A 25,807-nucleotide genomic window follows, 5' to 3' on the forward strand; every position below is an offset into this window, starting at 1 on the left:
TACAAAGCGTTGGTTGATTTATTGGCTGAGAAGCTTGAACATGGAGAATTGATCTTCATCTCACCTCTGAGGTCGTGACTTCTCCTTCTCGTCCGCTACTCCACAGAAACACAACAGCTCATTGATGTGAAGAAGAGAGCTCAGGTTATTTGAGAGAATCAAATCATTGAGAGTCTTGTAAACTTGTTATATTTACCTCCAAGCCTGAACCAAACTGAATTAAATCTTGTAAATGTAAATAAAAAAAAACTTAATTTATTTGCTTTAATGTCCATAACAGGTTAATATGTCAATTTATTTACCCACTCTTTGATATTTTGTTTTCACTACTTAATGTTTAAAAGTAGATCATTTATTTAATGATAGTTAACTGCTTGCCTTGTGAGGTTCAAAGTTCACCTGTTGCTACAACACCTGCCGAAAGTTCTTCTTTATCTGTTTATTGATAGCAGAGCAGTTGATTTTGTTTCTACTTTTCTACCATTTCCGCTCTACTGACAATGTTATTTTGATACATATTTAAAATAATACGTAGTCAACAGTGTGTCTTCATCATCAGAGAAGAATTAGCTTCTTCTCATTTATCCATTCACCTCAAGATGACACATGCCATTCATCCGTTCACACTCCTTATTTTTCTGGGGACATTAAAAAGTCACTGACCTTCTTCTCTTCTTCTCCACTTACCTGAATCCATGTTTGTAAGTGAAGATTCCAGGTGAGCTCAGCTCCTTCTTACTTATGCTCAAGGAAACACTGACAGTTGAAAGACGCGCCTTCAGCGAAACATTTCCTCAGATGACTATGAAAGTTTTTAAATACATTTTTTCTCCTATGATCACAACTTTTAATGTCAATCAGTGAAAAAATAAAAATAAAACAAAAATACATCATAAGGGGAACACAAGCACAGACACTTATAAAGTATATGTTTGAAATCACATTTATATTCACAAAAAATGAAATATATTCACCAAGCATTTGAAAAGAGACATTTAATGAAGGTAGTTTCTAACAATAAAAGGTTATTCTTCCCTCTAGTGGCAATATTAGTAAATCACAGGTATGTTGGTGTTACATTAACCACCTGTTGTTAGTGGAGCATGTATATAACTAATAATTAGCGTAGAGCAGTGTTGTATATAATGATAATTAAATCAGAAAACTTTATAAATATTGCACAATACATATGCACTATATACTTTATATAAAGAGGTTTTGTTTTGGACAAAGCTTTAGCTATTATCTTCCTGCCCTTTTTTCTCCAGCCAAAGAGACATATGTGTGTATGTGAGATGATGCCTACACTCATTAAAACTACAACTATTTTTTAGACTCTATTTAAACTGAAAATGTACCTCGTGAAGTTTTATAATATTTTATTAACACTGATTTAAAAAAAATCTGTTGAGAGTTTTAAAAGTGTTTTAAAAAAAGCGTTTTAAAAAAAAAATTAAACAAGTTTAAGAATAATACAAAAAAAAGTGTCATGTCCGTCTTCTAGGAGCTTTTATTTGGTATCATGGTTTATTGCTCCTGCCGCCTCTCTGTCTCGACAGTGAGAGCGGGGCTCTTCGAGAACCACAGCTGCTGACGATGAGCATTCTACTACCAGGTATAAAGGCGGGAATCCTCACCGATTCGGCATGTTGCCCCTGCATGACTTTTTGTACCATGCCTTGAAGTCTTGTTCGTTTTCCTAACCACTTATTCGTCAGCGCTTTTTGTTCTCTTTGGTGAGCTGGATTTTTCTTTTTTTTCCTCCTCTTCCCTAGTTGATCTCGCGACTTGCCGCCTAAACTGTCTCTTTTATTTACGGACTATTGTTGGACTTAATATTGTAATGGTTGGACTGAGAGAAATAACTATAGTTACACTGCCACCATCTGCTGGACATTCGTTGTATTTGCACTGTGTCTTTGTATTAAATTGTATTTTTTGTCACCTCAGCAGTTGTCATTTTTATTGTCTTCTGCATCTGGGTCACCATGTTAAGTATACCCTGACAAAAAGTTTATTACAATAAAACTGAAATTATTGCTAAATGCACATTTGTGGAACAAACGTGTAACTATGACAGATAATTGAGCAAAAACATGGAAGTTTGTTGCAGATTAAATTGAGAAATAATATTTATTTGCAGCTTGTCAACAAACACACAATCTCCAGCTGTTGAATGTAATCAATGACAAGTTTATTGTTGCACAAAATGTACAAAATAACAAGCAAAATGGAACGCCCCCCTCCCTTACCACCGCCCTCTCTGACAGTCCCGCTCCCCCTCGACCTTCATTCACAACAACGAAGCAGAACCTCGGGACCGCTGGTCCGAGCCAAACGCATGGAGACAACACATACCCATCTCAGCATCACTGACAATTAAAAATGAATAAAAACACCTTATTTACACGTTTCTGTCCGACTTTCACTACATGCCATCTAAATATTGATACAGCGTATGCTTGTGCACATACTTCTGTATAGAAAATATATTATACCATCACATGAGTGTTGAGGCAGACGACGTCAGAGACCAGAACTTTTTTTTTTTTAATCTTCTTTGAAGCGAACCATCTTTTTTTTTTTTTACTTCCCACTCTCACGATGTCATCAAACTTAAAGGCTGACTACAGAGTTTGATGATGTGTTTCTTGACTAAATCACCTAAAGACTGTGAAATTGGTGGAGTGTGCTGCGATTTCCAGATTCCATTGCATCTGTTGGCTCATGTTCATGTGAGGAGGCCCGCTTCAGAGCATCCTGTGCACCGATCAGAGCCCGTCCTTGTACCGCCCGTCCAGTTAGCATTCAATTCAAAATATGAGAGAATCTGGTGCGGAGCAAACAAATGGGTTGTTTTCTGATTTAGATTTAATGCTGAAATGACAAAATGAATCAAATATGTTTGTTTGAATTGAGTAAATTAAAGCTCCTGAATGGCAAAAGGAATCCAGAAGTTACCTTAGAACACATTCTATTTTTATCTTTTCCACACCTCCTAACTTCTGATGCTTCATTTTAACTTTGGATTCGAAAATCGATGATTGAATGCGACATGGACAGAGCTATATATGTTGTGCTGTGACTCGACAAGTACGAACCTTCTAGTGAACCTTCTATTGATGGTACCGCAGGTGTTATCAAAGAAAAAAAGATTTCACACTCTGGTGCCTGTGCGTCTCGTCCTCCATCTGCACTGATGTGAAAAAAAAAATGGCGGAAGCAAATCTCCGGAGTTTCTCCATCACACTGCTTCACGACCTGCAGATCAGTGCAGTTGAAGTATGTGGCGCTACAGAGACGACTCACTTTTGAAATGTAGTTTAATGGGAAAAAGAGATTTAGTCGATCAACCGTGTGCAAAAATACCTTCTGGCCCTTTCAATTAGCAATATATCTTCTCATTCTAACTCTTCTGTGAGCGTTTTCTTAATATATATCTATACTTTCTTTTCTGGCTTTTCTTACTTTACAAAATGATAGACAGAATGATGGACAGCTGACAATATATATAATTACTTTCCTCTTATTATCGTCGTCAAGTTGGAGCTCAAATTTGTATCAATGTAAACAGACGGGTTCATCAGCCGCTGTCGTTTGTTCCTGCGTTTTTTCTTCTCCTTCAAGTGCGTCCTCCTTCTCCGAGCGCCGCGAGCCTCCTCCTCATTGCAGGAGAGCTCGGATTTGTTTGGAGGTGCTGTCGTCGTTTAAATGTCGCGTTGTGTACCTGAGGAAGAGAGACTCTCATTTAATCTCATTTTTTGACAATAATCATGTATTTGTTCTGCTTAAATAATGCAGTTTGTTGTCATGATTATGTGTATCTGTTTGTCTTTTAAACCATATTGAGCGAATATGTTGAGCCTTAAAGCAGGGTCATGGGTTTCATGCCAGTGGAGTGTGTATTTTCTCCAGGCACTTTAGCCAAGAACATCGATCAGAATGTGCTGTTTGAGCTGTTACTTTAGGTGGTCATTGCTGTTGCCATGGCAACGTCAAACAGTAGAAGACTTTTTAATATAAATAAATGGGGAAATTCTCGGCCCAACTTTAAGGCTGTGCTGCGTCGCCATATCTTCAAAAAATAAAAATGTTACCAAAAAAGTTCAGGTTGGCTTTCTCATAGCACAGATGTCAGAGAAGCAAAGGGGGGCGACATTTGATGATGTGAAAACGAGCGGGGGGCAAACATTGCCAGACTTTTTTAAATCAAACGTTTCAAGTATAAAGCGTAGATACTTTCATACAGTTGAACAAAAAAATGTTTATTTCACGGACAACAGAATTAGCGTTAGCTCTCTTGGAAGCTTCGCCGGTTTCCAATTGACTCATGATCTTGTTTTGTCTTTTAAAAGGCTATTGTTAAGAAAAAAGTATATTTTACATTATATTGAAAAATTAATGGCGCTAGTAAAGGAGACCGCGGGCCAAATAAATCTGCTCAAGGGTCGCGAATGGCCTGACTTTGTACATGCCTACCCTAAGGGCTACCATTGGTTTGGTACACACTTCTAAAATAACTTAATACATATTATTATAGTTGATAAATTATATTCTTCTACTACACCAACCCCATTACTGATCATCCAATAAATACCAATGGGGCAACAAGAAAGACACACAAGAAACACAAAATAAAACTCAATATTTTCTGAACAGACCTCAGATCTGTGTATCTATTTATATATTCTTCAGATTGGAGATGTAGTTTGTCAGCAGCGACAATTTTATTTGGAGACTGGTTAAGGCAGCCTGTGTTCCATTTACCTCTTACCTATTGTGAAGATTCTAACCTGCAAAGATGTTGTGCACTCTGGGCTTTCCTATAAAGATCATTTTTAGAGCTAATTGTGTTCTTTTTTATTCTGTCCAGGTGTGAAAGCAGTTCAACTTGATGTCAAAACGGTTATTCAGTGTATTCACATATACTGTTTCAGCTGACCTGCATGAAGGCAACAAAACTAGTTGTACAGATTACATTTCTTTAAAAGAACATTCTTCATCTAAAATGAAACATTCAACAAATCAACATTTCTAGGAGCAGTCATGCATTCGAGCAGCGAATCCTACCTCAGTGCGTTGAGCAGACCCTCCACACTGTTGGACGGTTGCTCTTTCAGCACCTTGATGCAGCCCTTCATCTGCACGACACAAAGACCACAAGGGGCTTCAGAGGAAGGTCACAGGCTTCAGATCCGCTGACCACAACACCAGCTCACATTATAGTAACAATATTGACGCACACACACAAACACACACATCAAAGCGGTCATGATACAATACAGGATCACACAAACTGGTGGACAATCCAGGTTGTGTTACTAAAATAAAATTGGCTTAGGATGAAAAAACAGAATGAATATGTTTGTGGTCTCGACCTTCAACTGACACTAGCTCAACAACTAACATTCATGATCGTAAATTTCAAATATGAGCTACAACACTAGAGTACTCTTTGTATTCAACTCTTCAATGAGTTCAGTTGTGTAACAAGAGTGTGTGATTTTTAGAAGCATTTTAATGCAGCTTAAGATTTACGCTGTTCTTTGAACACACCTGAGCTCTCATGTTGTATTAACTGGTTCTTCATCTGCCACATCGATCGTTTTTTTAAATGTGATTTTATTCTATTTTTATAATAATATATGTCTCAAGCACCCGGTCGAAGAATGTAAGTTCACAGATTATAGGTCTGACAATCGCTAAAAGGGGCTGAAACAGTCATTATTTTTTAACTATTAAGTATAATTTGAATTAAATTGAAATTGTGACTATACAGTTATAACAGTTAATAATGGTTCTGCCCATCTTACAACTAACAAAATGATCTGGAATTCTGAAAACATTTATAATGTATAAAAATGTGGTTTGGATTTAATCAAAATGGGATGTATTTTTATTTTTATGGGGTCGTCTGCCGTCATTGTGCCCCCCTTTCTTTTTCTCGGCATGAGTTGCCCCCTGCAGCCCAAAAACCTCACTGAGGGGTAAATTGTATATGTTATGATATATATGAATATATTCAATCTATTTAAAATTATTTCTCCTTGGTTTTGTCATCCTTGAATAAATATGTAATTAAATGAAGTGAATCATGATAACACTAGTCGTGCATTCCATACTCACATCAATTTTGGAGGTTTTGGCAAAGGCCCCGACAGGGTGCACGTGGTCGTAGAGGATGATGACACCCACCATCACCCTCATGCAGAACAGCATGGTGTCTGTGTTGGTGAACCGACAACGGTACTCCCTGAAAAACAAACTACCAATTAACAAGTCTGCTACAAACAACGCCAGGTTCATGCTGCGACTCTAGCGTCATACTTACGGGGTCTCCAGCATGACGCGGCACACGCAGGCCATGGTGCTCAGACAGTCCGTGGTGTCTTCTATGGGCAGGGTTTTGTTCTGTGGAGGGAAAATTATTTTAAAAAATCCCTCTCCTTTAGGTCTTATTCCAACATCTGAGCATAAGACATTTTAAATTATCAAAGTGTTATCTAATTCTGTGTTTTTTAACTATATAACTGCTGCTATATGTTCATTAACCATCTGACAATGAACAAAGATATTATAATATCTTGATTGACAAACATCAAATCACAGAATATCATCTCACAAACCAATATTTGAGACCCCTGGCCAAGACTCGCTAAATCTGTTTTTATAGCACTTTTCATTTGTTTTTCTTTTGTATTCCCACAGTCCAAACAACATACAGAGGTAGATTGGGAACTGTGGCCGTAGGTATGAGTGTGTGTATGAATGGTTTTGTGTCTTTGTGTGCCCTGCGACAGATTGGAGTCCTGTCCTGGGTGTCCCCCGCCTCACGCCCGAAGAAACTGGGAAAGGGTCCAGCCCCGCCCCAGAACTCTCATGAGAGATTAAGTGGTAAAGAAAATAAATGAATGAATTCCATATTTCTCTAAACTCATTATCTTTTAACGTTTCCATTTCCTGTTCTCTTGCTCCTCTCTTGCCCCCATTACGTAGTCGCCTCATGGATCTCTGCTTGTGACACTATGATGATGTGGGCACATTTTTATATATCCAGTAAATCCATTCCCGGGATCTAAATTATGCATCATCCCAAAAAGTGTTCGCAGGTTCGGAACCATCCAGCTGCACTGAAGTGTAAACTGAGAGCCGACCTGCTGCGTGGGCACGGAGGTGAGGGGGAGACTGGCAGTGGCTTCAGGGGAACATGATGACATTGAGTGTACAGAAATAAAAAGTTTCCTCGCTGCAATTTAATCAGTAAATAATGGTTCATGGACGCAGTTTTCTCTTCACTTGGCTTTAAATACTTCTCCTGATAAACCATTAGGGACTCAAAGTAAATGATTAAGCCGACGTATTCAAATACATTTGACGTTTAATACATTTGTTTTTTACTGTTGTAGCTCGTAAATCATGACTGCTTCAGGTCAACTGCAGCTCAGACCTGAGCAAAGTGCAATTCCGGGGGGGCCACATGCGGACCTTTGACTATATTTATGAGGTCAAAGTATAATCATGTTAAATTTCCTTTGACAGCTAACTGATATTTTCCGTTTGTGTTTCTTTTAAAGATTCAAAAACACAAAAAACACTGTTTTTTTGGTTTGTTTTAGACCCTTTTCCCCTTTGAATTAGTGCTGTTTGTGAGTTGGTTTTTCCTCAAAATAATGAATTACACCTATGGAAACCGCTATTAGGGAAGATATTTTTGAGGAATGGAATGATCTGGTGAGGCTGATGAACAATTTCTCTGCAAATTGTTTATTATTTATTATTCAACTGCTCAGAAAAAAACATTTGTGTTAGTATTAAATCATTGCCTTAGTTAGACTTAGAATACACAGTTTCTAGATATCAGATCAAATAAGATGATCTGTTAGTTGGACTAAATAATTCCGTTAAAACTGGTAAGATTGTGTGAACATAACTGTAAGCTGCAACACTCATCTTGCCTGTGTTCTGTATTTTTGTGTCACAATAATTGTTTTGATGCCCAACCGTTTTATTTTGTATGAACTTTCCCTGTTTCCTTCTGTTTGCCGGCAGTGGACAGGGGCGGCTCCAGATGGTGTGTGGCAGGACCTGCTGCACGGATGCTGACAATCAGCCAACCCTTCAAAAACTCTGGTTCCCAATGGATCCGTGTCAGCTCGTCCTACAGTTCTGGTAACATTTTAGTCTTCCTTGGTACGTTTTTGGATCATTTGTCTTCGTAAATGTTCCTGGATATTCCCTGGAATGATTTGTCAGTTCTTATGGTTACTCTGTTTTTGTTTTGTCCTGACTTTTCTAATTTTCTTCAGTGGATAGTGGTGCTTGCTGCCACCACTATTCAGGCCTTTCCCGTTTGCTGGATAGTTTGTTCTATTGGAGGGACTCGGACTTTGAGATACGGCTCTTTTTGGAAAGTTTTGATATTGTGTTGTGTATCTGTGTTGGTTGTGTTGTTGTAAACTAAATTGTGTTTTGCTGTCCCAAACTGTGTTTCCGCATTGTCTTGTGTTTCTGGATCTCTTTGGTAAAAAATCCTGAGATCCAGAAATGCTGATTTACAGTTGTGTAGACATCCTTCACATAGTCTAATTTTAAGGTTGTTAGTTCTCACATTTTAGAATTATAGAACTGATCGTTTTCTCTCCAAGATGCAATAAGTCCCTAATCATGTTTTAAAGTTATTACTTTATAAAGTTCTTCCCCATCTGAAATCTCAGCGAACGAGAGGTTATGAGAGAAGAGTACATTATGACGTAACAATGGTCTTCACTCCTCCTCCAGCTGGTTGTAGTTACGCTCCACTTTGTTTATACAACAAGTCCCTTGCAGGTGGGGACCCCTAGTATTTATGACATGCGGTGACAAACCTCAATGTTTGACCAATCACAGCAGAGTAGGTGGGGTTATGTTAAACAAGATTTCATCTCCAGAAAAAAGAGTTTTCAGTGGGCGGGGCTTAAGCTTGTTTTCAAATTATTTTTTGATTAGCCGCAAGCAAATTCATTGATCTACATAAGGCCAGTTCCAGTTCTTGTTTTTATTCAAACCAAACAGGTTCACAGTGGTTAAAGTGGTTGGTTAAAACTAAACCAAACTATCTACCATCTTCACAGGTGCATATGGTCCTGTATCTTCTACCATGTGTTTGTTCATTTAGCTGGAGTAAGTATTCTTGAGACCAACACTGACCTCAGGACTGTTAAAAAATGTCAGAACTTACCTCTGACACGAATTTGGTGGTGGCGTTGCTCAGAGTCTTCAGCATGGGTGTTGCCTCAGCGTAGAACAATGACATCCTATTGGCCATCTCGTTGTTCACCTCGTTCTCTGCTTCAAGCTGTAAAAAAAAAAGGAACAACATCTGGGTCAGAACCGATGGTTTGTTCAACGACTTTACATTCTTATGTCAATTGATGGTTCAGCAGTGTTTCCTGTGGACTCGTGGCTGCTCGGAGAAATGATGTATTGATCGTGAAACAAGGCTACACACCAGTGATGAATAATGAATGGAGCAAACCTGCTGGTTGTTCAGCCGGTTCCTGCTGATGGTCCTCCTGTAGTAGCTGAAGTCGTTCTGAATGGCTGGATTTGTCATCTGCGTCGCAGGACAGACGGTCACTCCACATTTACAGCTGCATGAGAATCATCTTCTCACCTTTAGTTCATCAAAGCTGAGAGTGAAATGAAGGATCTCAGCAAACTGCTTGGCCAGCGCCTGCTCTCTCTCTAGGTGCTGCATGGGAGCGTACGGGGGGCTCGTCAGCGCCTCCAGCAGGCTGCGCAGTGCGTTCTCTGCAGACAGAAACTTGCCATGTCAACCACCAGAAATAAAACTACTGATGCTTCCATGACCACTTAAACCATTTAAACCTTGAATAAAAACATTTAGGCTTTCAACTTGTTGATGTACTTGCATCAAAATATACCTTTTTACCTTAAATTTCATCTAATGTGTTGATTTAAGTGTATCTTAAATAAGCCTTAGGGCCTCTATAGTACTCATCAGTATGTGTCTGTTTATACACAACAGTTTTAGTTCAAATATTAACATTAGAAAATGTGCTTAAGCCCCGCCCACTGAAAACCGTTTTTCTGGAAATTAAATTTGGTTGACCATAACCACACCCACTCTGCTGTGATTGGTCAAACGTCCAGGTTTCAAACTGCAACATCAATTCCAGAAGTCTCCACCTCCAAGGGACTTGTTGTATTAACAAAGAGGGGTGTGATTACAGCTGGCTGGAGGCGGAGTGAAGACCATTATTACATCATAATGGACTCACTCTCGTAACCTCTTGTTTGCTTAGATTTCAGATGGGGGTGAACTTTATAACCATAGAAGCAATAACTTCAAAACATGGTCATGATGACGGCTTTACTGCAACATTTGAAACATGTGAGTAAGTCAGGAGAGTTGGGTTTCAAGATTGGCTGCCCTTTAAAGACTTAATATGTTAGTTTTAAAAGGTTTTTCTGGCTCCCCCAAGTGTCAGAAAATTGTAACTGCATAATAGTAGAACCCCATTTGCCACATGTGAATTTGTGTACAAAAAAGATTTAGCCTCTTGTGTCCACTTCTGGTTTTATCTTCATGGTAAAAGTACTCTCAGAACCAATGAAAACTCTCTGACCCACGCCTGTATAGCAGTTTTCGGAAGTGTAGTTCAGAACAAGTTACATAGTTAAGAGTTTATTTACCAATCATTACAAAAATATTGTAAAATATTCAAATATTAATGTACAATTGTTGTGTCAAAATTATGTTGTGGGTATAACTTATTTCTGTCTGTAACTCTTAAACACATTGTTCCACTAACTCGTCCTCTGAATGTCCCTCTTGTTGAGTGACTGGGTCGTCTATCAATAACCTTGACATCTGATTAGTTTTTCACTGAATACAAAGCATCCATTACCAGTGAGACAAAATCCAAGCTCTGGTAATGCCTTTAAGTGTTGACCAGGGTTGTAGCAGGTGTCATTCTATCAGGGGTCTACAGTCGTGCAGCCACCTGTGTGACGTGCAGCTCCTGCATCAGTGGTCTATTTACGTCTTTGATGTCACTGTGTTTTATCGACTCGCTGTCCCTGACAAATCAGACAGCCCGAATTCTCCTGAGTCACAACCCCGTCCGCCGCATTAACAATGCAACAGGGCCTTCTAAAAATACAGGCGGGAGGTGTTTCATCTGAAGGGCCGGGGCACAGACCCTCTCGCCCTCCTGCTGTGATCCCGTCCATCGAGCAAGTGATTCACGGCATGTTTGCTAAAGTGCCTCATCTGTCAAAGGAAATGATCTACAGGTGGAAACACTTTAAGCCATCTTCAGTAGTATTCAATCCTTGAATAATGACATTTAGGTCCACAAAAATCGAACAGGAAAGCATGATATACATAAAGATATTCATGTGAAGGAAGAGGGAGATGCATGGATCAGTGCAAGTCATTATGATGATGTGCTTTTTAGTAAGTAAGTAAGTAAGTAATTTTTATTTGTATAGCGCTTTTCCAGACCAGGGTCACAAAGCGCTTAAAAAAATCAAAACAATATTCAATAAAGTATACATTTTAAAGATCAAGATAAAACTGATAACACAACAGGAGTAGGTGGTTATAATAACAGACTGACGGCTTTCTACGCTCTGAGGCAAAATCTTCAGTCTCTTCAAATACTTCCTAGAAAGCGCAGGAGTATCTGACCTAAGTCGACATATCCTACAAAAGGGACACGCTGTACACAATACCTACGATGCTGTCGACCATTAACTGGGCGTTGCCATGGCGACTGGAGTCCACCAGCCTCATGAGGATCACTCGCATTAGCATCCGTTCCCGCCTAGCTAAAGGAGGTCATTGCTATGGATGTACATTGTTCTTAGGAGATTCATTAGCATCAATTATGACTTTGTTCTCGTTCGCTGGTAAACCAGAGAACACAGTGTTCCTGAAATATTATTAGTAGGCAGAACAGGAGCAGGCTCGCTCTCTCCCTTTGCTGGACAATCATCAAGCGCCGTTTCTGTAGCAACCTGCATCAGTATGATGGTGTGGATGCTACAGAGATGTTTATTATTTTTATCTATATATACTGTATATATATATATTGTTGAGTTAATGACCATAGATTGTAATGTTAAAATAGAATGAAAAAGGTAATCCAATGTAGTTAAATGAAATAAAAATAATGTAGCAAATGTAAGCGATCAAGTCACTGTAAACTCACCCAATCGAAGCGAGAACTCGTAAAAACGCTTCAGCTTGGCCACCAGGGGGCAGACTGCGTTCCAGGCCTTCTCCTGCAGAGCGAGGTCACCTGGATTCTGAATAGCCTGCAGTTTGCAAACACAGAGTCAGAGGTGAGTTTACGATATGGTGCAAAAAACTGTGCTCATCAGAATGGTAAAATTGCTGCTGGAGTTACAAACAGAAAACTTGATCTTTAGTTCAGCAGTGCCAATGACAATAGGAGATCATTTACGCATAAGAGGTTTGCACTGTAGCCATTAGCAATTATGTTAACAATCCACATTCTAGCTCTATACATTTCTAAACAATTATTTGGATCGACTGTAGAGTCAAATGATTAAACATGGAGGTGTTCTAAATGTATACACAAATGTACACATGTTTATACTATTTTTAAATGCATTAGAATGCACACAAACTACTTGTGTTGTTTCTGTTTGCTGCCTCACAACGTTTGACAGCTGTATAAGCAGAAAAACCTTCTGTATTTGTTCTGGACATGATGAGATTCACACCTCTTCCACTGTAACTCACTGTTCGGCAAATATTGATCGTCTTAAGGCCACGTCCCACTCACTTCTCGTATCTCCTGCCCTGCTCCGTTGTAAGACTGCAGCTCGGCCAGGATCCCATGAGCCTCCTCCAGCACAGCACTGACCTGGTTCCACACGGCCGTCTCCGCCTCGGTGGGCTGGGCATCTGCGAGCAGAGGGAATGGAAGGGGCACAGGAGGAGGCGAGGACGTGATGTGAGGGGTTCAAGAGTGGCGTGCAAATAAAGGTGAAGGTGGAGGGGTGTTGTAAAAGTGGAGAGGAGGGCAGGACGGAGGAGAAGAAGCGATTAGTGGTCAGGAAGGACAGAAAGTGCCTGACAAGTCATGACTTAGTGTGTAGAAGTAGGAAGAGGATGTGGATTGAACCATTTTAGTTGCGAGGTCTTTCTTGTGGGGGACGTCTTTGAGATGGTCTTCAATACAGTTTCCTTTTTTTCATCTTTCAATTTGTGTCTTGGCTTGATTACAAACGGACTGATGATCTTTTTATCTTTGTCATTTGCTGCCATAGTTTCACTATTGGTTGATGAGCAGATATTTAACTGTGTTTAAGACACCATTAGTCATGTTTGTGGTCATCTTTATGAAGGTAACAATCATTTAGACCAGTGATTCTGGGACATATCCCTTAAATCAAGAACTTTTTTATTAAATATATAATAAAAGAAACCAAGATTGAACCTGAGATAATATACAATTTTATGTTGGAAGTTATTAGAATGATACGTTAACTTCGAGTAAACTGAGTCAATTTCAGGTCAACATACTTATTGTTGTCTATTGTATTGCTCTGGTGCTGTCTAAAGAAAGGAATCATTTTTCTAGAAACATTTCCACTTTTGCTCCTGACACACCAGTCAAGAACTGTGTTAACAGTATCTGTACATCTTTTTAATTTACTGGTTTTTGACAATTCTGTTATTCAATATAGGAAAAGTAATCAACCATTAATAGATATTACTATACGAATAGTTGAGAGATAAAACAAGACAAAACAATGAAATAAAGGTGGAAATGATGCGCTTAAAGACAAATTCCATTTTGATACAAATTTAGCTTTTTGTGTAATCTAAGCTCTTAATTGTTAGTCATAATGTATTTAATAATCATTCATATTAAAGGCTCAAAATGTGATATATACAGTATATACTGTATATACAGGGTATGTATATTATGTGATGAATGGAGCAATCATTTCATATGGCTTTAAAAAAATACCTTTGATGACACAGACTTTCTATGTCAGAAAAGTCTTAAGAATTAGAGATAAACTGTAATCCACAAGATTAACATGAAGTTAGAAGAAGGGATGTTTAGGTGTAAAAAGGTGACAGAAAGTCTAAATATGCTGGTAACTTGTTGTTTATATGATCAAAAGCAGCTCTGATGTGATGATGTTGCTGTTAACTGAGGCAAGATTCATAAGATTCAAGAGACTCTTGAGATTTACTCCCGAGTCAATACAAACATCTTAGTTTGTTGTCCTCTGCAGTCATGTTGCTTTAATGCTGCACGCGAGGGACTCTGTGTTTGAGGGACACACTCTTGGCTCTTCCCTCCTGAGTCCATCCTGTTTGCTTCTCCGTGGAAAGCTTTTGGATTCTCAGTGAGTCAGGTGCCCAGCGAGAGCGAGGGCGGAGACGGCCCACACTGCTCGCTGCTGCTGATTATTTTTGGCCTCCTGCGGAGAAATAATGAGGCATGTTTGGCTCTCTAACACGGACCATACACAGACATAATTGAATTATGTCTCTTTTGTAGGAACTATTGTTGAGGTTAACATTTAGTAACACATGCGTGACATCATTTGTTATTTCCTCCAACTTATAGCCAAGGTATGTAAGGAAGTAGACGTGTAAACATAAACATAACATAGAAACGTAACATACTATGACCCTAGGATTTGGTGAAATATTCATTATTAATTTTAATAGTTTATTAGGTTAAATAGAATATTTAATATGTGTTTAATCTAATAATTAAAGGCAGCATTGTTAAAATAGTATAATTGCCATTTACAAATCTATATTTGATTGTTTAAGTTGAGAAAAAGTTGCTTGTTTTAACTTAAATTAATTCATGCATCTATTTATCAGTTTTTTTAAATTTTACATGATTTTATGTTAATAAGATTTATAACTCAATTTCCGCATGAATTGCCATTTAATTTTTCTCTGACTAATTCACCATTGAATGTATTCTCAAGACTTTCTGTCTCATAAATTTGTTTGATAATTAAAATTTTATTTTAGTTGGGATCAGACTTGTGACAGCGGCGTCTGCACCCCGGGGGGCTCACAGATGGAGCCGGTCAAGAAAGACACATCAAAGAGCTGCAATAAGGCACTTGAAATCCACCTGCTCCTGAGTTAAAGCTGCGTCACTCTGGCAACATCCACACACTCTTGCATAACAAGAGGAATCTATGATTGCAAAAGCTTTTAGGTTTCATTTTTATTGATTCTGCTTCCATCACATTTTAAAAACACATGTTGTGACCCCATCCGATATTGACCTGTCAATCACGAGAGTCACATGACATAGCGTTCCCTTGTGTTCTTTCATAACTAGGACATTACTTATGAGTTCATTACAAAAGAGATTTTTTTTCTTAAAACAAAACATTGTATTCTTAAATTAATGTTCAAATAAGATAAATAAAGCGAGATAACCTTTTAAAATGTATACATTACAACATATCCATGTATATTGACTTCATCAACAATAAACTTAATTTAAGATTAAGTATAGTATTTCATATATATTTTCTTTTGCTTGTCCAAATAAATATATCAGCATTAGATTCATCAGATCTACTTTGCAATTACTTTATTACATTTTCAAACATGTTTCATTAAAGTTTACTTACTTGTTTTATTTATTGTTTAGAAAAATGTCTTTTTTCTTATGTTTGTACACAATGTTTAAAACACAATAGTTATTAATTTTTTTGAAGTAGTTGTTTTATGACACTAGTGTTTATCAATATACGTTATCATAACAGTTGAAAAATATTTGGCTATACATGAATAATTACAGTGTTGTACCAAACTATCTAAAACAGGAATTTTGAGTCTGATATTGTCTTTTCAGTCTTGAAAGTTGTTAATTATCAAATATCAATATCAGCTTTAAAGGTAGTCTATTCATTGTCTTATCTTGAACACTGGCATATTCATAGGTCACCATATCTACATAATTATTAATCCACTTTGATTTTGAGCCGATATCTGATGAGCCACATTATGTATCTCGGTATCTTGGTCAGGATTTAACCCCCTGAGCCTTGAGTTTGACAAATGTATTCTTAATCAGTTGTTTTTTTAAATAATGCGAATAAAAACAGTCTCATGTTTTAGGTTGTTAGATTTGGAGGCAGAATCTTTAAGACAAGAAAATTTCCGATCAAAGTGTAGCTTCAAGTCAATTTCCAAGTTATATTTCAGTAGTGTGGACGCTGCCTGAGAGACGGCAACAGTTGAGTTTGTCACTCGCACACACACACAGGCATCGGTTACACACACAAGACGGAGGGAGCGGGGCGCAGGGGAGCTGGAAGAACGAGGATAGACCTCGGGCGAGTCGTCATGGTCGTCAGAAGCCTCTGAAGGACTGGCATTCATAGTTTGAGCGGCGAAGGATCAGAGAGTGGCCTGGTGCCACCTCGCCCTGCTATTGTCGCCCCGTCTGCTCCTTAATAGGACACGACAAGTGTGGGGACGACTCAAACTAAAGCCAAGTGACTTTCAAAATGCTAGTACGACAGGCAGGACCCATGAGGAGGAGGCGGTGGCGGCGGCGGCGGCGGAAAGCGTAAGGTGAAAGGTCAAACGAAGAGGTGAGGATGAGCGCTGTGCAGGATCAATGAGGAAAAGAAAAGGCAACGAAAAGGGAAAGAGGGAAAAAGAACAAATCAACGATAAGAAGCGGATGGTCTCACGTTCAAAGTCAAGGAAAACTATTGGGCCATGCTCAAGTTCGGTGCAAGCCAGCACTTTCAGGAGGTTTCCCATGAGCCCCCTGGAACAGAGAGAGGGGAGAGATCTGTGGGTGATGAGGGGAGGGGTGACGGGGTCCTGTGCACGCCGGTGTCCTCTCGATATGTGTGTGTGTGTGTGTGTGTGCAGTTGTCGAGCGATGCTGGGTGAGCGGGAAGTCGCTGGGATGGTAGCAATATGTCCTGGGTGAAGCATGATGACACAGACACAGAGCTGCTCGGGTCCCACGTGGTCTCCAACACAAATGAAGGAGTTCTGAAGCTAGTATGATAATCATTGAAATATCCAGAACAGACAGGCAGGGTTTTGAGTGTATCGTGGAGGACAGAGTTAAGATATTAATAATGCTCTAATATTTATTAAAGGTAATAAAAAAAAAAAAATGTTTTTAATTATTCGCAATTATTTGAACTCTTTATACTAAAACATTTTCGGAGGATTTTTTAAATGACTCATATTTAAATAATTATATTAGAATTCATATCAATTCTATAAAAATGAAATAAAATAATTTTAGCTTATTTGAATGGCGTGATATAATTACATTTTCACACCTTTATTCTTCATCCCTTCTTTCTTTCGGCTCGGCTGCCCCTAACAACGGTGTCATGTGGCCCCCAGACTTAAAACAGTGATTCTCATTATATCTTTTTACTTTGTTTTCTAATAATACTGATTTCTGGTTTGTTTGTGCAACATTTAAACCACCTATAATTCGTAGCTATTAAATAAATTGATAATTTGTACAGTAGTGCCCGATTTTTTTTTTAAAACAATAGTTTTCTGTGAAAAAAAACAGTGAAGGGAGAGACAAAAACACCCAATACACAGTATTATTGTATATTTTCGATCACATAAACGTGTGTAGGGAAAAGTTGAAACTATTGAATGGTTTCCCATTACGCAGTGGTCAGTACCAATTAAAACATGCCAGTGAAGTTGAACTGGTTTAACCATTGTCAATAATGTTTGGAAGTAGTCTTAATGTTACAGCTGATAATGTTTGCTTTTTTTAAAGATAAAAAGGATTGTTTAAAAAATTGTATATATATACAGTATATATCTATATATATATATTATTTATATTTTAAGTTGTAATGTATCATTTTATACACATCAGTGTTGATACTAGAAGTCCAATTACATGTCAATTTAACCCTTGTATACACAACATGCATTATGTGTGTATTGGCAGAGGAACCAGGAGTGGGACCAGAGAGGCTCTGAAAAAAAAAAATCCACAACAACACTCCATCACACCATCGATAACTGGACAGCTCATGACCGGACAAACCCCCCGGCATATCCCAGCGGGCTTCTCACAAGCACACAGGCACGTGCACGGACCCCAGTTCGTCACTTACTTTCAAAGTCCAGGAAAAAATGAGGACAGTTCTCTAAATCCTTGCCAAGGACCTTAATGAGGTTCCCCATGGCTGGCGACCTGGACGGGAAGGAAATGACAAAATGCATACAGTTTCGCAGAACTTTGGAGCTCGAGTGAAAGAACATTCAAAGAGGACACAACACGATGTCCTCGACATGCTTCTAGACAACGGTCCACCTTCCTCTCTCTGCACTCACTAGTATGTATTTGATTAGAGCGTGGCCTAAACCCAGCACAGAATCATTTAGCGCTCTCATTGTGAGTCGCGAGAGCTGAGAGATGGTTTTAATCCATTTAGTAACCCAATAAAAGTCTGCTTTGTGTGGAGCTTCTCCTCTAATGTGCTTCATACCCAGCAGTCTATAGATGTGACAAGCTCTTTATGCTGCAGATGTTGCACGTTCTGACACTGACGTTTGGGTTTTCATTTGCTAAATGAAAAACTGTCGAGTTCATGTCGATGTGCTAAGGGCTCAGGGTCACAGGCAGGTGTTGGGCAGGTTTATACAAAAATATATTTGTTACTTTCATTTTACAGTAGTTTAACTACAGTATTACTGCGATAAAAGGCAATAAATAAGTCCGTCATGCAAAAAATCTGGTCTTTTGCTCCAATTTGAAAACACAGATTAGTTAATAAACAAAGAGAAAAACTATATTATACTAAACTATATTTTTGGAAAGGTTAATGTGAGGAAATCATCAACCCAATCTGGCACTAACAGGAAGTAAACATTTGCACCGATTTTTTTCTCCTCAGCTAATCTTTAATCCAAAATTTGTGTGAAAATATTTTGATCTTGGGTTTTCTCTCCCCTGGTTGGGTCCATACTAGTGAGCTGAAGTATAATAGTTATTATTCTCCTCTCATGACAGGCATGGTCAACAATATTGGAAACAATTCTTACAGTCTCCACAGAGAAAACTTGACACAATGTTGTCAAAATTGACTCCAAATGAGTTGTTTTTTTGTCTCAGTCTCAGTCTTCATATCATTCTGGAAGACTCTTGTTCTTGTCTTGGTTAGATGCTTTCTAGTCTTGGTAGTGTCTCAACTTCAATGTTTTATATTAAGTACCATATACCTCAGTTACTATCTCTCTGCCAATTTAAAAGTCAAGTCATTTTTTACAATCCTGTTTGCACCCACTACCATGTAGGACTAGCATGTGATTTGCAAGCTAGAGGAGTGTCATATAAACTGATGGACAGGTATGTTGAGGGAGATGCTGTAAAGGGTTTAAGATAACAGAGTGAACTGTGTTGCACTTAACTTTCATAAACTTGCACCAGGTGCAAATGCCTGAAGTGGTAGAGGGTCTATACAAACTGATGACAATTTTAGTTGTCAATCACATCTGTGTGTTGTTTGACATTCAAACTCCACACTGAAGGACATATTTCCACGGTGCTGTCCTGGACATAAAGGTTAGCTGAGTTTCAGTTGTTCAGGCTTCAGTGGAGACTTTAAATTCAGTGGGATGAGTTGATGTCTTTCTGACCTAAAAGGCCACTTTTCCTTCATGAGAACACTCAGATCTTAAACCCTCATGATCTGAGTCTGATTCATAATTCAGTCGATCGCGTGAATGATTTAGACATAAAATGTGATCATGTCGTGACCGACATCTTTAAATTGGCAAAAAGAATTGAATTCATCACATTATTAATACTTGACTTAATATATATTTGGAAATAATTGGGATACATGTCCAAAAATCCAGGGAAAGATATTTTTAAAATGTTAACATTTTTGTATCAACACCATCGACATTACTTTCTGTTTAAGTGCTTGATCCATTAACCTGCTGTTTATGTATGTCTACTGCCACATGCCTGAGCAAGAAGAGTGCGATGTAGCTCTAAGACAATTACAGACGCGTCACTGTAGAGGAAGCGCAAATGTTTAGTTTCACTACCTGTTGTAGCATAGGAAATATCTCTACATCAGCCACAAACACAGGCTGGAGCTTCTCTGAAAATGAGTGGCCTTCATCCTCTCCTGACCTTTAGACCGCCTGCTCGGAGATGAAAAGACCATGAATATATTCATGACGGAGTTCGTATCTCTGGAGGTGATTTCAAAGGCGTGTCCTCATCCGAGAGTCAAAAGCTGCCACTAGAATCTTTCTTAGAAGCTTTCTGACACGTGAATAGGCAAAAGTGTGCGTGATATTAGCATGTACATTTTCACACACACAAGCGGTGAATGTGAAGCAGCGTGTGGTCCATCCTGAAAGCAGTGCTCGGGTGACTGTTGCCAGGATACCGTTGGCCTGGTGATATCTTCCGCAGCAAAGGCGGTGCTGGAAAAGCATCCATCCTCCACAAACATCATGTAGTCACCTCTCAGCTGCTAACTACCATGAAGCTATCCGACCGCTGCGTTCAAAACCTCAGCGTCATTACATCGAGAGTCAGATGTTTACATTTTTTTGTATGTTACGAAGCACACCGTGTGTTATTAGAAGCAATTGTAAATGTGTGATCCTTCAAAAGGAGTTCCTATCGACTCACGTTGGATTTCTCATCGTCTTGATGTATATAGTCAATCCACACTATATTCTTCCCCAGCTGCCATTTAGAGCTAACAGAAAATAAAATGAATAACTATAAGCAGAAGTTAAGTCGAGACAAAGGCAAAAACAAATCAGGAACAAAGCTGGATCTGGTGAACCGTCTGTGTTCAGGGTAAGAAATAATAAAACAACCAAATTTACCCAGCAAAAAGATCACAAGCCCGATTCTTACCCTGTTTTTCCTCGATTGTTCCTTCAGCTCACGTCTTTTGTTTCCGAACGTTCTACTGCAAATCTAAGTCTATTTGTTTTTTAATTCTATTCGTCGTTTTACTTCTCTCTTTGCCTCTCTCTCTTTCTCTCTGTGTTAACTTCTCACTTCTTGTTTTAACTTATATTCCGAGGCGTGCGGTTTCTCTCTTTTTTTAACACTTGAGTTTACAACGTTGTCTTAAAAAAAAAACAATTTAAAAAGATTTCTTCGAGTACAGCTTCTGTCTATTTGTACTGCGTGTCCCTGTTGTCTCTTCGTTTCACGTCAGATGACTCCATCGTTTGTGTCGTTACAGCCTCGAGCTCACTTCTCTGTTTTGAGTGTGACGTTCGGGTTCAGTCATCACTTCCTGCTGCACGCTACAGTTTCTCTATCAACTCCCTGACAAAAAAAAAAATAGATTGTGCAGAAGCTCTAGCTAAGAACTGGAGTCTCTCAATGGGCCAGCGTTTAAACGGGTCGGAACATGACGGATGTAGGAAGTGAGCTGCGGTGTGTTTCTCTATCTTAGGCGCTAATATTGGCATAAAAGTAAAGAGTGTTTGTCTTGTGCGGGGTGACCTCCACTGAACACAGAGCTCATCTGTAGTCTGGCAAGGAAAATGGAAAGCCAAGTGGCTCCTTGAGTCCTTGTACAGACGCAGTTGGTTCCCACATGGCTGCCAAAAAAGCGAAACCTGGAAGCTAACGGCGGAGTGAGTCGGCTTCTTTCATTGCCGTCAGAGGCTCTTCATCAGAGAGAGCGGCACGCTCGCTTGTCTCTAATAATATCACTTGAACTTCATATCGCCATCTGCATCCCTGTGACCACAACAACGCGTTGTTCCATCACTGAAGAAGTGATTCAGCAGCTCAACTCTATTTATTATCAACTCATCATCTCAGCCCGGAATAACTCCCATCATGCCTCCAAGGAACATACAGTAAGCCCCCCCTCTCCTGTGTCCTCCTGTTTTATTCCTACCTTTGTTTGCGATAATCCCTCTGGAACTCTTCACTGCATCAACCAGGGCTTGTGGCTCCACACAGTAGTCACAGCATCAGCACCACCACCTGACACAAACAAATGAGACAAGGTCAGTATCCAACCTTACACTGTTTGAAAGAAAGGTGAGCGGAGATAAAAGTTTAGAAACAGCTGTATACCACATAATAAAAATCCTATTAGCAATAGAAAACAAAGATTCATGAGGGAAGTTAATCACCTGTAACACAACCTTTACAATAGTCCTTAAGTTGTTGATCTCTCGTGTGTTCATGATGACCACGGACTAAACCAGCAAGTCAGCAGCTGGCTGAAAACTAAATATGATCAATATAAGTATGAAAAATGAACAATTAATAAACTGTATTGAATCAAGAACGGTAGTTATCGTTTGCTTCTATTCATCAAATAATATTTTATTGCATTTATGGAGAACATTTTCTGTCAGGATAAGCAAAATTCAAATGATGTCCAGCATCAGCTTTTTAGCTATTCACATGGAAGATGCCTTGTCCCCAATGTTTGGTTCATGTCCTCAACTAGCATAGAAGCTTCCTTTAACCTAACAATGCTTTTCACCACTCAGAAATATAGTTGTTACAGTGGCGACTGGTGAAAAATATTCTAGGTCGGGCTCTTTTCTAGTCACTTAGACAGCTAATGATGAATAATAATAGTTATTATGCTTTAAAAATTAGAAAAAACAAAACTCAAGTAAAGTTTAAAGGTCGAGAGCGGGAATCGTACAGGACAAACTTTACGTCCTCAAACTTCCAAAAACTTGTCTCATGCTACCAATTTGTTTACTATTACGTGAGACCAGTGACGAGCTGTGAGGATCATGGTTGGTGAGGCACTGACTCCTTTAGTGTCAGATTTACAAGTATATTAACCCAAGTATATATGTATATAAAACCAATTAACTATGTTGAATTGTTGTGATATTTTATGGGATGTTAGTCTACATCCTCTAAATCTTTGGCAGTCATCGATTGTGGGTGAATATTGATTTATAGCATCATAAACCTGTCATCTCTGACATTGATATAAGTCATAGCTGAAATATAACGTTTTAATTATCAATTTATTTAAAATTCTATATTCAAAATCTTTAACCTGCCATATTTAATGATCTGAGACCTTTCAATTGGCTGAAAATCGAAATTAGTTTTTAACAATCAATAGATATAGAAAGGATGAATTAATTAAAAAAATTAATTAATAATTTTAAAAAGGATTGGCATACGTGAATTTAAACAGTATAGATTATGACCATAATGATAAAGGATTACAAGGAAGACGCAGCTGATTAAATGCTCTTAATTTGAAAGTTGAACGTTTATTTCCTCCTACTGAGGGGAATTTACCGTAAAGTTTAGCGAGAACTCCGGATTTAAGGCTCATGATCGGAAAATCCCGATCGACGGTTAGCTTGACAGCACAATGTCAGCGCTGTATTTGTAAAATGTTGTTTGGTTACAGTGACTCAATCACACAATACTGTCTGTGTAAGTAGTGAAGCTGTATTGTAGGAGAGACCCGCCTTATGTTGCTTCTGATTGGTTAATGTGTTGTGGTGCCTTCCGCGATTGGGTGGATTTACGTAAAAAAGGCTAAGGTTTATTATCATGAAAAGATAAATATTGAAGAATGTTTAAGGACAAAATGTATCAACACAGTTTTTGATGGGCTGCACATTGAGAGGTGAGGCACTGCCTCACCTGCCTACCCTAACCGCACGTCTCTGCATGAGACAATCATCAGGGTCGCTTTTTCCAGCGCCCCAAAATCAAAATTAGAGACGCAGCTTCTCTGTTGCTTTAGCTGTGACGTATGATTGGCTGAGTTACATAAAAGTGACGTCACTGAAATAATAATGATAAATAAAATATAAAAAGAATAAAGAAATTAAAAAACACTGCCCCAGCGCCCTCTATGGGCCAGCCGCCACTTAGTCATGCTTTTTTCTCTGAGATTTATTTTACGTTTTGTAGCATTATTATTGTCTCTGACCAGCACCTAACTTAAAACAACAACATGAACTGGAAAACTGAGCTTGTAAACATTGACAAATAACCAATAATGCAATTAGCTTCAAAAGTAAAAGTGCTTCTATTGGCTGTGATGGAGATCTTGACCAGATAGAAAAAAGTATTTTAAGGTAGAAATCTTGCAGATCCAGACCAACATCAGGAAAAAGTCAGAATGAAAGTATAAAAAGCATTCATTAGATAAATACTTGACATGCACTTGTGTTTTAGGTCAGCATTTGCTCAGCATTCACTTGGGCTAGCTGTGACTTTTATTGTATCTTAGTGTTATTTGCTCATGTGATTATAAAGGACTGGAACCAGTCCTCATAGTCATATTTCAGCTCGTGAAAACAACAAAAAGGTGTAGCACATCATTGTTTCTAAAAAAAAAATGATACATCCAACACGTTCTGCTCATTCATTAATAAGCCTTGAACTGTGTCTTTTGCTGGAGATCTGTTTCCAAAAATGTTTCTCATCTCTTTGTCTTGGTACCAGAACTAGTGGAACAATAGTGAACACGACGGCTGCTGCAATTGCATCACTGCGTCTCTCCTGGCAAGAGAGAGCAGATTGATGTGAAAGGTAGTTGCCAGGGAAACTGAGCTTCAGATTCTCCTACATGTTGTGGTTTTCATGGCGATTGATGGCTAAACAGCAGTCCTCTTAATCTTGTGAGTGTATGGCACCATCACGCAGCAGTAGTAAATCTCAATGTCCACTCCAGAGTCACTGGTCCGTTACCTTGCTGAGCTTCGGTTTACTGATGTTCTCTTCAGCTAAATTACCTAATGTGTATTGATCTCTCCTCCTCTCAGGGGTTAGACGTGGAGCAGAAAAACAGAGAGTCCCACAAGAAGGTCAAGGGAGGCCAAACTTAGCAATGTGGAATCTTCATGTGGAATCTTCATGTGGAATCTTCATGTGGAATCTTCATGTGGAATCGGATCTTTTGGTTTGGGCCATGATAACTTTGTGTAAAGGGCTTCTGATTGGGTAATAAACAGTGTGGCTTTCATGTTTTAAACCCAACTAGCATCATCAGTGTCCAAAGAAAAATGACATTAATGGATATGTTTACTTACAACTTACTTTATCTTAAAGGTGCACCAGTATCAGAAGTAGATCGGCACCAGCATAAGCATGATCCCATTATTGTGATCAGCTGATCAGAATTACAAATCTTGACCATTTTTAGAAAACAACTAATGTTTATTTTCTTTACATAACAATTAAGAAAAAGAAAGCTTCTCCATGGACAATTCATACAATTGTCACAGTCGGTCAACAGCAGAGCTTTTGTGACTATTATTTCAATATCTCAAGAAACATCAAACCAAAGACTATACGTCTAAATACTGATACAACACTACTAATTGAAGCAGACCAGATTAGCTTGCCGCTAATATATATATATATATAATTATTTTATATATATAATTATTTTATGCAGCTGTGTGTTTCGGTTGGAATGTGTCCAAGAGGAGTGTCAACAGGTTGGACAGGTTGATCAGGAGGGCTGGCTCTGTGGTTGTCATGAAGCTGGACTCACTGGTGACAGTTGCTGAGAGGAGATCACTGGACAAACTACTGTCCATCATGGATGATGACAGTCATCCTCTGAACACTGTCATCAGTGAGCAGAGAAGCAGATGGAGAGCATGAATGCTCCTTCCAAGATGCAACATTAATAGACTCAGGGACTAAATGTCAAATCTAATCATTGATAGTATTTTCTTGACGAGGTCATAATGAAAAAGTTGACTTCTTATTCAATTTTGGACCACTTTGAAGATCAAACATTATTGAGTGTAGTT

The 25,807-nt window shown here is 38.7% G+C and overlaps 1 protein-coding gene across 4 annotated transcripts in view; it reads right to left on the minus strand.

Annotated features, from left to right (window-relative positions):
- Positions 1 to 2,172: 2,172 nt before the first annotated feature.
- fam49al (family with sequence similarity 49 member A, like) overlaps positions 2,173 to 25,807 on the minus strand; it is a 32,588-nt gene continuing 8,953 nt past the window's right edge. The window contains exons 2-12 of one of the 4 annotated variants that reach the window (XM_087787490.1): positions 21,937 to 22,025; positions 16,735 to 16,814; positions 12,819 to 12,940; positions 12,219 to 12,324; positions 9,653 to 9,789; positions 9,515 to 9,592; positions 9,218 to 9,334; positions 6,332 to 6,411; positions 6,127 to 6,253; positions 5,071 to 5,141; positions 2,173 to 3,727 (exon numbers count right to left, since the gene is read on the minus strand). In XM_087787490.1, the coding sequence (XP_087643616.1) occupies positions 3,664 to 3,727; positions 5,071 to 5,141; positions 6,127 to 6,253; positions 6,332 to 6,411; positions 9,218 to 9,334; positions 9,515 to 9,592; positions 9,653 to 9,789; positions 12,219 to 12,324; positions 12,819 to 12,940; positions 16,735 to 16,807 (975 nt within the window). In that variant the 5' untranslated portion in view covers positions 16,808 to 16,814; positions 21,937 to 22,025 and the 3' untranslated portion in view covers positions 2,173 to 3,663. Of the gene's footprint in view, positions 3,728 to 5,070; positions 5,142 to 6,126; positions 6,254 to 6,331; positions 6,412 to 9,217; positions 9,335 to 9,514; positions 9,593 to 9,652; positions 9,790 to 12,218; positions 12,325 to 12,818; positions 12,941 to 16,734; positions 16,815 to 18,156; positions 18,237 to 20,930; positions 21,271 to 21,936; positions 22,026 to 25,807 lie in introns of those variants that run through there. The other 3 variants (XM_087787493.1, XM_087787492.1, XM_087787491.1) reach the window with 3 other exon arrangements.

This window comes from Callionymus lyra, chromosome 3 (assembly GCF_982586985.1).
Source record: "Callionymus lyra chromosome 3, fCalLyr1.hap1.1, whole genome shotgun sequence".
In the NCBI taxonomy this organism is placed as follows: domain Eukaryota; kingdom Metazoa; phylum Chordata; class Actinopteri; order Syngnathiformes; family Callionymidae; genus Callionymus; species Callionymus lyra.